This window comes from Acipenser ruthenus, chromosome 24 (genome assembly GCF_902713425.1).
Source record: "Acipenser ruthenus chromosome 24, fAciRut3.2 maternal haplotype, whole genome shotgun sequence".
In the NCBI taxonomy this organism is placed as follows: Eukaryota; Metazoa; Chordata; class Actinopteri; order Acipenseriformes; family Acipenseridae; genus Acipenser; species Acipenser ruthenus.
In genome coordinates, this window is record NC_081212.1 from 10,701,429 (window position 1) to 10,714,415 (window position 12,987).

The 12,987-nt window shown below is 38.2% G+C and overlaps 1 protein-coding gene and 1 long non-coding RNA gene across 2 annotated transcripts; both read right to left on the reverse strand.

The window, feature by feature from the left end:
* Nucleotides 1-1,358: 1,358 nt before the first annotated feature.
* LOC131700534 (uncharacterized) lies at nucleotides 1,359-3,797 on the reverse strand. The gene is made up of 6 exons (XR_009308398.1): nucleotides 3,719-3,797; nucleotides 3,525-3,593; nucleotides 3,341-3,433; nucleotides 2,492-2,651; nucleotides 2,295-2,380; nucleotides 1,359-2,196 (listed from the first exon to the last, which is right to left on the reverse strand). It is a non-coding gene; the product is annotated as an uncharacterized LOC131700534 (long non-coding RNA).
* A 2,688-nt stretch (nucleotides 3,798-6,485) lies between these two features.
* Nucleotides 6,486-12,736, reverse strand: LOC117968784 (zinc finger protein 501-like). Its single transcript, XM_058998366.1, has 2 exons — nucleotides 12,513-12,736; nucleotides 6,486-8,902 (listed from the first exon to the last, which is right to left on the reverse strand). The coding sequence occupies exon 2, from the start codon at nucleotides 8,865-8,867 to the stop codon at nucleotides 7,569-7,571; it is 1,299 nt and encodes a 432-aa protein (XP_058854349.1). The 5' UTR covers nucleotides 8,868-8,902; nucleotides 12,513-12,736; the 3' UTR covers nucleotides 6,486-7,568.
* Between the last annotated feature and the right edge of the window lie 251 nt (nucleotides 12,737-12,987).

Here is a 12,987-nt window from a genome sequence, read left to right on the forward strand (position 1 = left end):
CAGCGTAGGTAAGTAGTCTCCTTTTTTTGCAATATAAAAATAAACTAGGTCTTTGTCCGTCTGTATAAATAGTAGCACAAAATAATCCTCTCTTCTTATTTCTTTCAGTGCGGATATAACTCAAAATATAACCCCTTTCCTAGATCTGTGGGGAAGAAAGCTGGGTGTCTCGAAGCTGGGACACCAACCAAATACCCGTATCTGGTTCCAGAAAACAGTCCAGTAACAAACGCCAGTGAACCAAAAAAAGAAAAGTAACCAACAAAAATTAAAGTGTCCAAATTAAATCAACAATAAAACAAAAAACATGAATGTGAATCCCCTTTTTTAAATAGTTATGTTGGTTATCACATATAATAACAGCCACAAATACAGCCTTCCGTCCTATACTGTCCCGCACAAAAATTTAAGAATAAAAAATAGTTTTTCCAAACCCGTTGGATCCAGTGATTGAAATTCTGTCCAGTTCCCTCAGCAGTGTTCCAGCCAGAAGAAAAATAATCCATCAAACCGTCGATTTCCCAAGATGATTCCTCCAAGGCTACGCGCTTCTGCCTGCATGCACTCCTGTTGTCCTGTCCAGTCTTCTGTTTCCTGCCTCCATGTGTCTCCTTCCCGTCTCAAATCCCTGCCTATATAGTCCCACCTAGAACGCCATTGGCCGTGGCGCTAACCAGACGGGGCTTCCTGTTGCTAAGCAGAACAGCACCCTGTCCACGAGTCATCACACAGCAAAAATGACGGCAGGGGTTTAAGAGGAGCAGATTCTACACAAATTTAAAATATACAAAATAAACACACAGGAACTCATTAAAATTCGTCTTCTAGAAGCTGCTTGATGAGATTCTGGGATCAATAAGCTACTAACAACCAAACGAGCAAGATGGGCTGAATGGCCTCCTCTCATTTGTAAACTTTCTTATGTTCTTATGTTCTATATGTATTTTTGAGAGATGCCGCAAGCATGCGCATCCTGGCATTCCTTGTTGATTTGACTTGCCACTTAAATGATTTCAACTTAAAGCTGCAGGGGCGAAATCGCAAAGTAGTAGATCTTCATAGCAGTGTCGCTTCATTTAAAAACAAACAGAGTCTCTTCAAAAGTGATTTGGAAAAACTGGGGGGATGCTGCATTTCCCAACGCTGATAAGCTGCCGGGACACTGCAGACGTGAATCAGATGACGTCATCTCTGGACAGGCTTCTTCAAAACTTCCAGCACAGGGTCCAAGAATTTGAAAGTGTTAAAGACGTCTTCCTGTTTGTAAATAACGCATTTGTGGTACAAGCAAATGGCACTTGGTGCAATCAAGCAAAAGCATCCTTTCAGGATGTTGAAAAAGCAAAACTACAGCTGGAGCTTATTGATTTACAATCTGGTGAAGTGCTTAAGATGCGGCACACTGAAACTACATGTGAAACTTTCTGGACAACCCTTGTGCTGGACTCCAAGTATCCACACTTGAGGAAGGTGGCATTTAACATCTTGACTATGTTTGGCTCGACATACGTGTGTGAGTCTGCGTTCTCAACATTGAACAACATTAAATATCGTAATTGCTCCGTTTTGACATCATCTGTGCAGCTGCCTCCGTCTTGCCTTGACTGAACTCACTCCAAACTGCAAGGCCCTGTCCACTAGAGGACCTGTCATTTTTCCCACTGATGGTGAGTATTATAATTCTACATTATTCACATATATTTTATTTCAAATTTGTATTGCTGTATAAAATTACATTTTCAGTAGTGATACAGTACTACAGTTTTAAGAGGTATTTCAAAGTAATTATTTTTGATTCTTTTGCTTAAAACACATGTGTGTGGGTGTGCATTTGTTACTGGAAAGACTTGAATCATAAAGCTAAGATAAAGAGTTCATCTGTACTAAGTATTATTTTCTTTCAAACTCTAATATTAAATAAGCTACAAGGCTTTATTTATCTATATGCAATGTCTACAATAATTTTATTTAACAAAACCAAAGTTAATACTCTTTGTAAACTCTAATTCAAAACAGTTATCTGAAAGTGTTTTAATGCTAATATTTACATCTGTTTGACAATATATCTATCTACTTTATCTATCTACGACCACCAACTCCCATTTGAACATCAAGGGTAGTAATTTGTGGTGTAGAAACAAGGAAGTAGAACACGGGGAACATTCCATGTAATCTCTTCTGTGAAGGCTGTTCCATCTGACAAAGGAAAGGGACACCATAGACTTGGTTAAAAAAAATCAGACTTTAACCTAAAACAGTTCTTGAGCACCGTTACCCTCCATAAGCTTCCTCACCAGTAGGACATGTAACTGCAGTGTCCACCATCATGACCATCCATCTAGGTGGTTGACCTTAGCACAACCATTGGTACAGTTTGGATCTGTTGGAGGGGAGGGGGACTTTTACTAAAACGAAAGCAAGACTGTAGTCTACCTTCTTATAGTTTGGATATACTGTACTAAACAACAACAATGAAGCCTAGACTACTTACCACCTGAGGTTGACTTTTTGTGGAATTGTATGCAGCTCTAACCAGAGTTGGTGTAGTGTTTATGCCATAGTCATTTGTCATGGCCGGAACAATCATAGCCTTCTTTATTTTCTGGGATATGTAAAACAATTTTCCAGATGCTATTGTCAGCAGCAGTTGCCTAGCAGGAGAAAATCTCATTAGAATAGGGAGTTTGAACACAAAGCATCCCCAGTCTAAAGGATTTGTCATAGCAGATGTCAGGGATCAAGTTTACAAGAAATAAAATTAAGACTTACTGTGTTCTGAGCAAAGCAGCTCAGCACAGAAGCAAGGAACTTGGCATTTCCCAAGAAGTCAACAGTTAATCTATATCCACACTCAATGTCTTAGAGAGGGACACAAATGCCCCCTTATTGTCTAAGGAAAGAAAAATTCAGTTTCTTAAAAGGCCAACTGTACACGTCATCAAGCAAGGTAGAGAGAGAACAAAGTGAACACCCCCATCTACGTCTTGCAATTTTGTAAGAACGACTTTGATTAGTAGAAGTAGGACGGCCATTCGGAACAGTACGTTTAGGGTAAATAATTTCTATTTCTGGGTACATTTAGGGTAAATGATTTATATTTCTGGGCACTTGCGGTCAACAAATCTTGTGAAGGTTGTAGCAGCATAGGTTTAGTATTTAGTGTGATCAGCAATATGCTTTTAAAGCTAACGCAAGAGCCTTTCCTACCCTGCATTTCGCAAAAACGAAGCCTGGTTGATGCCATACAGCGCAAGTGCTATGTACTTAATTTAGGTTATTAAATTACGAATCAACAGGCTGTACATCAAAAGCTTTCCATTCAAGAAAAATGATCACTCACCAATCACATTGATACGAAAATACTTTCCAACAAGAGACTTCTCCAGCATCATCATCATCATCACACTCCCTTGACATTCTGTCGTCACCGAGCCTGCAGAAGGCAGCGATACTTGAAAAACACACAACCGGCAAATAAACAGGAAGCAGACAGGACAGCTCTGCTGAAGCTACCGTTATCGTACCTAGAGGGGGGTTCTGCGTCCAGACTTCGGTGGCTTGCGATTGTAAGTCGCCCTGGATAAGGGCGTCTGCTAAGAAATAAATAATAATAATAATAATAATAACACTGCCAACAGCAATGTTATTCTGCATTGACAAAAGTGAGAAAACACAATAAAATGAACCTTTCTAAAGTAGAGAAAAGATCAACAATTACCCAAATCTAAGACAACACGGCATCATTAACTCCAAGCCAACCCCAACCGTGAACTTCTTTGTGCTAAAGAAAAATAAAACCAGCCAGTAGTTGAGTTTGGTGTTCCTTAGTGCGGAATGGGTTTATAAAGAGGTTCAGGTGCTAATGTGAGCTAATTAGCTGCAATTGATGCACGCACCTGTTTCATGTTAGTCCCCTAATTTTCAATCAGTACATTAAATAATAATAATAATAATAATAATAATAATAATAATAATAATAATAATAATAATAATAATAATACTTTTGAATTTAACTACAGGACTGTCTGATTAAAGGCTCAACTATGGAGGCATGTAGTAAACAGACACCAGTGAATAATAAAAAGAAGCAGCGCAATCTAAATAAAGAAACACATTTATATCATGCAGGGAATCCATTCAGATTCGTTGCCTGCGCCAGTTGGAGGGGACGATAATGGCAACTCGAGTTCTGATGTTAACATCCACAAGTCAATTGCCCATTTTTACAATTTTCCCAGACTTATAGGTAGGCTAAGCAGACATTAAAATGTACCGTTTATTTGAGGCCACTTGATTTTAGAAACAGTGCAAAGCATCTCTTTAGCATGTCAGATTTGCCATGACAGGGGCAGTCCCCGGGGAAGGAAATCACCAAGTGGCAAATGGAAAGTACAGTGCTTAACCTGAAATACAACGCACAGTATTGATTTAGAACAGACTAAACACAAATCAGATGGTGTGTTGGAAATTTGAATTGTAATTAATTTATTTAAGATTTTCATTTCCCATTTCAATTATTGAGCTTAATTACATGAATTATTTTCTGTATAATTAATTGAGTTAGCGTGTGGAGCATTTTCAATCCGGCATATTGACTTCGAGTGTTGAGCTTTGTCTGTTTGAGAAGCTGTTATTTCAATTCAAATGTTGAACTTTGTCGTTGATGTTTGATGCTCTGGCTTTTGCAGTTAACATTTTTGTTACATTCCACCTCTCATAGGTTTGAACACAAATGGGTTTATTTGGGAAAATGCCAACTAATTGGTTCAGTAGTCTGTTGTCATGAATAGACAGCACATGCCTGAGGGGGTGTGGACTGTACAGATGTACATTTGAGTAAAGTTTGTCGTGGAGCTTTAAAGGTTCCCATGGCAACTGAGTCAACAAAACAAACGTCACCACACATTGTGACACAAGTTATGGACGAGAAGTCAATAGTAAAAAGTGAAAGCAGTGTGAGTCAGTAGTATTTTTTATTTTTTATTTTATGAAATGTTCACGATAATCATGTCATTTTCTGTAAATGCGGAATGCAATTAGCTGATATGTAAAAAGAATGAACAAATGTATGGTGGATATTCCTAACGCATTTGGTAAAGTTTAGTATAATTATTACTAATATTTATTGCTCAAGGGTACAACAGCAGTGTCCTCCACCTGGAATTGAACCCACGAGCCTCCGGTCAAGAGTCCAGAGCCCTGAGCCCTAACCACTGCTGCCCTAATAATGATGCACATAATGCAGCTTCTGTAGCAGCAATCAGGCTTGTTCCGTCACCTTGATATTCTTTGTGCTGAACAACCTCAATTCTACTGCTAGTTCCCTTTAGGGAAGGACATGGTTATAGTGACTTGTATACAGATATGGCTAAAAGTCTGAGACATAATTGTTTTTTAAAAAAACTATGTAAACATAATTCAGATCTTTTATTTAACATCAAATCAAAGAAACTACAAAATGAGATCGCAAAAGTCTACCGGAAGCAATAACAGTAGCAGTGTTTCATGTTAGATTTCAAAATGTCATTTTTCAATTTTTGTCAGTTTTTTGTTAAGTATATAAAAAACAACAAAGCGGTATGTAATTAAATATGTTAACATTATGAAGTAAAATTAAATAATTCTATAGGGTGATGCAAAACCTTTGGCCAGAGCTGTGCAGTGTATTTAAAATATGGAACAAAATTAACTGTGTATATATATATATATATATATATATATATATATATATATATATATATATATATATATACACACATAATGAAAAGAGAAATGATAGCAAACTTTGCAGTCCCTTAAGTGCAATAATCTCATTTTGTGAGATCCTTGATGTTTATCATCACAACTGTATGTGCTGCACTGAAGCAAATCTGCCTTTAACAGCCTAACCAATGCTGGATTTCTCTCCTTAGGACCTGAACACAACCAGTTCAGTTTTATGAACAGAAACAGGACCAGAAGGACAGGCGCACAACTAAAGAAACATTCCCAATGGTACTGCATATTAAAGATGTAACAATACGATGCACTTCAGTTAATGCAACACCTTGCTTAACAGAATTATCAAAGCAGCTGTGTCTCTATCTGCATAAAACATGTTTACTCAGTAATGTTTAATGGGAAGGACATTGTACTTCTGTATAACAATGTCTGCACCGAATTATGAAATCCTTAATGTTTCTATTTTGAACCGTATGCTATTAAAATGTAATTTCAATATGTTCTATGTTTTGTAATACATTTTTAAATGTTTTTTTTTTTTTTTCTAAAAATGTTCTGACATTCATTTTCTTTGACATTAATGTTTTAAAATAATGATGAGTTTTGTTTGTTGTTTTTGTCATTTCCACTTGCATGACATACCTGTACAGTCCAAACCTGTTTGAGGATCCATTGCTCCTGAACCAATCTAAATAAATCTGCATGCTGTTTGGATTAATAGACTTCTCTTCTTCTAGCAATAAAGATAAAACACTTCATAACAGTTCAGTGTAAAATCAATGCAAAGTTTATTAGTGGCTTCTGAATAGTGAAATGTGTAAAGGTGTTCTCTTTTAATAGCATGAACTACACTTCACACTTTCTTATAACATTCTATTTTAATGGCAGTGGTGATTTATATGTACAGCTCGGCCAAAAGTTTAGCATCACTGAGAATTTTCAGATTGAGACAATTTAAAAAACAAAACTATACGAACATAATTTATACATTTTACTTAACACCATGTAATCAAAGAAAGTACAAAATTATACTGCAGAAGTCTACCAGAAGACATGTTATTAGTACATTGTTTCATGTTGGATTTCAAAATGTCACAAGTGGAATTCAATATGTTAAGGAAGCATTATTGACCAGGTTTCATTCGACTTTATGAAGCAAATTAGTTCATTCTATAGGGGGATGCAGAACTTTTGGTCATAGCTGTAGTCTATTTCTAACAGACTTAGCTGTGCATTTTAATACGCAAACTGAAAATACCTAAATTGCAACACAATGAATGCAAAGAGATTCTAAGTATTAATAAACTCATAGAAAAAAAATAAAATAGAGTTATGTGTATAAGATTTCTCATCTTGTTATTTTATCTAAAACAAAATTCCTGAGTCATGGGTCTGGTTTGTTCTCAGCTGTGTCCCCAGTGGGTTCAAAGCCCAGCTCAGGACACTAGAAATGCAGCTGAACTCACACACTGAGAACAAGCAGGCAGAAGAGAAGAGTGACCCCACACTCCAGGGCTTACAGAGGGAATTCCATTTCTCATTTCATGAAGCCAATATTATCAAACCTGCAGCAGCCTCTCCCCCTTTGACAAGCTTGTGTTTTTCAATGTCCCTCTTGGGTTTGTTCAGTTCCACTGCTGATATTTCTCTCAGGAATCATTGACAGTTTAAACAATGACAAACCTTTTACATACAGAGGTAATGGAAACATAATAATGTGCCTTTTATATATATATATATATATATATATATATATATATATATATATATATATACACACAGAGCTACTGGAAAACATACAGGAACTCAGAGAGAGAGAGAGAAGGAATCAGTCAGCTCTCCAATCACTAAAACAAGTAGGATGGAGAGGTAAGGGACTGGGAGGGAGGGATGCTGACTCCAGTATGAATTTGCTGGTGTATTTTTAGGCTTCCAAACCAAATGAAGCGCTCCCCACATTCAGAACAGTGATACTGCTTCTCTCCAGTGTGAATTCGCTGGTGTGTTTTTAGAATTCCTAACCGACTGAAGCCCTTCCCACATTCTGTACAATTATACAGCTTCTCTCTAGTGTGAATTCGCTGGTGTGTTTTTAGAATTCCTAACCGACTGAAGCGCTCCCCACATTTTGTACAATGATACAGCTTCTCTCCAGCGTGAGTTTGCTGGTGTCTTTTTAGACTTCCTAACCGACTGAAGCTCGCCCCACATTCTGTACAATGATACGGCTTCTCTCCAGTGTGAATTCGCTGGTGTGTTTTTACGTTACCTAACCGACTGAAGCTCTCCCCACATTCAGAACAGTGATACGGTTTCTCTCCAGTGTGAACTCGTTGGTGTCTTTTTAGAATTCCTAACTGACTGAAGCTCTCCTCACATTCAGTACAGTGATAAGGCTTCTCCCCAGTGTGAATTTGCTGGTGTCTTTTTAGGTTTCCTGACTCAATGAAGCTTCTCCCACATTCAGAACAGTGATATGGCTTTTCTCCAGTGTGAATTCGCTGGTGTTTTTTTAGGTGTCCTGACTGACTGAAGCTCTTCCCACATTCATTACATTGATGCGATATCCTTGGCCGGGATATGTTTTCTGAATCCTTAAACAAGTCAATAGACTCCTCTTTAATGTGGACAGGCTCCAGTTCAGTCTCTTCTTCTTTCATGTGGACAGGCTCCAGTTCAGTCTCTTCCTCTTTGATGTGGACAAGCTCCAGTTCAGTCTCTTCCTCTTTGATGTGGACAAGCTCCAGTTCAGTCTCTTCCTCTTTGATGTGGACAAGCTCCAGTTCAGTCTCTTCCTCTTTGATGTGGACAAGCTCCAGTTCAGTCTCTTCCTCTTTGATGTGGACAAGCTCCAGTTCAGTCTCTTCCTCTTTGATGTGGACAAGCTCCAGTTCAGTCTCTTCCTCTTTGATGTGGACAAGCTCCAGTTCAGTCTCTTCCTCTTTGATGTGGACAAGCTCCAGTTCAGTCTCTTCCTCTTTAATGTGGACAGGCTCCAGTTCAGTCTCTTCCTCTTTGATGTGGACAAGCTCCAGTTCAGTCTCTTCCTCTTTGATGTGGACAGGCTCCAGTTCAGGCATCTCCTGTTTAATGCAGATAGGTACCAATTCCAGAACCTCCTCCTGTTTAATATAAACAGACTCCATCTTTGATCCTTGGATTTCACCAAGATAAGGCAGTCCTGAAAACAGAAAATGAAATTAAGTATTATCATCTGTTCTCTATTGGTGTGTTTACACTTACAACTCAGACCTGAACTGGCTTAGGTTCAATCAGATTCAAAGATTCTTATAATTTGAGCCCCTCATTTACACAGACCTAGGCTGGTTTTGGCCCTGTATGCACGTGCATAGCCCATGAACTGCAGTGCGTGTTCAATGACATCATATCAACCACCCCTTGTGTGAAGACATTTCCCCTCCCAAAACACAGAGGCGAAAGTGTTTCAATCAACAGCAAGCCTGTCATTTGTGTCACTTGTGTGCTTCTACTTCAAGGTGGTCGTTCCATGCCAATTAAGATTTCATTTTGCCATCAGAAATGGAGCGGAGCATTGAAAATGTGCATATCGGACATTTAACCCTTTGCGGTCCATTTATTAATCGCGCGTCAGGCACGCCAGGTTTAATTAATTTTCACACGCGCAGTTAATTTTATACGCGCTGTTTAAAAGTATTTTTTTTCACAGTCAAACGGGTTTAAATGGCCCTGCATATCAACAAAGCACACACTAGGCATCTCCAGCCCCGCCCCAGCCTTTTGTTTGCTATAGCGTTCAGCTGTGTAAGAAATAAATAATAATAATAATAATAGTCGTACATACCGATCGATCATCTCCAGATCACTCGTTTTATCACCAAACTCCTCAATAATGCAATCCAAGTCATTATTTTATTACTATAACATCTGAAAAAAGCTCTGCAAATGTCCATGATAGTCTCAGTGCGCTGACGCACTTAGCCAGCTTGTTTACTATGGACGCCCATTATCTGATACCTGATACCATGTATGACTATTCATGAAATACGCCTTTTTTTTTTTTTTTTTTTTTTTTTCCCCCCGACTTGTCTCGGCTCCTGGCGCTACCACTCGGCAATTGAATGGTTTTCTCGGCTTTTTCCGGAGAAAAAACGACTAAACACCCGTTTATTGCGTTGCTATAATGATGTCGGACCCAGTCCGACAAAGGACCTGTGAGGAATAATTGCAATGTCGGACCCAGTCCGACAATGGACCGCAAAGGGTTAAAGAAACAGGAGTTATTGTCTACATTTACACATCAGGCTGACAACTCTTCTCATATGGAAATGTAAACAGTAACTCCCATTTATTTCCTTACACATGACAAGTATTCCATGCACACAGAGAATGAAGACAGGTGGCAGAGCGTTCAGTTCAGAGCCCCACAGTTGTGGAATGATCTGACGCGGTTTGGAGGGAGGCACCATCTCTTGCTGCTTTTAACCCTTTCGCTCCAGTGAGCATTGTACTTGTTTGAGGTTTGACAGACATAACGTGATCATTTTACACCACCTTGTTTGACGGGTGCGTAATGTGAAGAAGTTCGCCATCAGATAGATCTGTCAACTCATCAACACTCAGTAAACAAAAAAAAATAATTTTGGCACAGTAAGCTTGGTTATGTAAAGCAATTTAGTCTGCTCTCCGGTAATGCTGCACTTTAAAATCTTGGTATATACAGTTTTAAAAACCGAAACCTATGATACTGAAATGTTGCACCTCAAAATAAATTATTTTTATTGGCCTTTAGTGAAATGCATTTTTACTGGGGAGTCATCCATGATGTTTATCCTATGAATATTTCACTACAGTTAATATTTTGTTAATTTGTTTTTGGGTTTAAAAACTTGAGATTACTTACTTGAGATTGCCGAATCTCCCGAGAACAAAAAAAAAAAAAAAAAACTCACAATAACTGCTCTTATCTGTAATGTGATATTCTGTAATATGATGCTGTGCAATGTGATACTTTGTAACAATTGTAATGTCATCCTGGATAAGGGTGTCTGCGAATAAATAAATAAATAAATAAATAACTTGCATAGTACTGATTTGAGGTACCTCTGTGTGCAGAGCAATAACTTGCATAGTATTGATTTGAGGCACCTCTGTGTGCAGAGCAATAACTTGCATAGTATTGATTTGAGGCACCTCTGTGTGTAGAGCAATAACTTGCATAGTATTGATTTGATGCACCTCTGTGTGTACAGCAATAACTTGCATAGTATTGATTTGATGCATCTCTGTGTGTAGAGCAATAACTTGCATAGTATTGATTTGATGCACCTCTGAGTGCAGAGCAATAACTTGCATAGTATTGATTTGATGCACCTCTGTGTGTAGAGCAATAACTTGCATAGTATTGATTTGAGGTACCTCTGTGTGCAGAGCAATAACTTGCATAGTATTGATTTGAGGTACCTCTGTGTGCAGAGCAATAACTTGCATAGTATTGATTTGAGGTACCTCTGTGTGCAGAGCAATAACTTGCATAGTATTGATTTGAGGTACCTCTGTGTGCAGAGCAATAACTTGCATAGTATTGATTTGAGGTACCTCTGTGTGCAGAGTAATAACTTGCATAGTATTGATTTGAGGTACCTCTGTGTGCAGAGCAATAACTTGCATAGTATTGATTTGATGCACCTCTGTGTGCAGAGCAATAACTAGTATAGTATTGTTGATTTAAGAAACAGTCGCAAATGAGTCATGGAAAAGAGATCTACTGAAAAATGAATTTAAAAGCAAGTGAATAGCCCTTTTTAATCTATGAAAATAACGGAGATTAATTGTATTGTAACACGCATTCTTGTGCTAAAAAAGTTGAATGAGGCAGTGTGGTCCAGTGGTTAAAGTCCAGGGCTTGGAACCAGAAGGTCACCGGCTCAAATCCCACCTCAGCCACTGACTCACTGTGTGACCCTGAACAAGTCACTTAACCTCCTTGTGCTCCATTCTGTGGATGAGATGTTAAATCAATGTCCTATTATAAGTGACTCTGCATAATGCACAATTCACAGCCTATCTCTGTAAAGCGCTTTGTGATGGTGGTCCACTATGAAATGCGCTACATAAAAATAAAGATGATGATTATTATTATTATTATTATTATTATTATTATTATTATTAAACCGGTTTCTTTCGCAAAGCAATATTAAAAAAACAAAACACTGAAGTTCCACAGCACGAGCTGAAATTGAGGTCTCCCTCAGTGTTTTCAAATTACACCAGCACAATAAAACTACTAAAGGCAACAAAGATACACTTTATTTAAAGCATATTTAAAAATGATTTCAAAACACATTAAAAAAGGATAGAAAGCCAGTTCCAGGTAATGAGATCTGCACAGTATTCACGTTTTGGAAAGCGCTCCTACAATCATTACCGTACACTTGAACGTACTCTGCAGTCACTGAAATAATAATTATTTGACACTGAAAATATATAAAAATATATTTTTAAAAATTCTCGATCTCTGCTCCAGAATTCCGATTGCTAGACTCTAACTTCCAACCTGTCTCAGGATTTAAAAACAATGCAATTTGGCAGGAAAACTGCCAATCTGCCAGCACTGGGACCGTGGCACGAGACTGCAACTGGGTGAATAAAAACAAGCGCGTTGGCACAGCCACGCTGCTTCACAAATACAAACACACACACACATAAAACAATGCGCTCCTACTCCACAACAACCCAGCCCTTTCAAAGTAATACAATACAATAGCTTTCTATAGGTTTAAAACATATTTCACAGCTAAAGACTCACTTACCTGCTATCTCCTCTCCCTCAGCGTCTGAACGTGTCTGCCTTCCACAGACACTGTGCAACGAGGAATATACCAATCGCAAAACACAAACTGTTCAGTGCGGTTTGGCAATTCATTTAATATGGATCGCATATGATATCGAAGACCTTTTTAATTAAAAATAAATAAGACTTTCAATTGTAACATCGTAAACGAGATGTTTTTCGTTTTCCAATTAATACAATTTGAATTCAGGTAGCCTCCTCCCCCATGCCGGAGTTGGTATATCCCTTTATCAAACGGGACGCTGTAACAGCAGGAGGGCCGATGGATTGAGTTTTTCGCAGATGTCTGTGTTTTGTGTACTGGTATCGCTATTTCCCCTCCTCATCTTCAGAAGGAGATGTTCAAACACTAACGGTATACCCATGATAATGTTTTTTTTAGAAGTATATTAGGTTAACTCAAGTTGAGCGCCGTTGTCACAAACAGATCCAAA

Excerpts from the sequence above, each read along its gene's own strand:
- LOC117968784 (XM_058998366.1), bottom strand. The coding sequence starts at position 8,867 with ATGGAGTCTGTTTATATTAAACAGGAGGAGGTTCTGGAATTGGTACCT.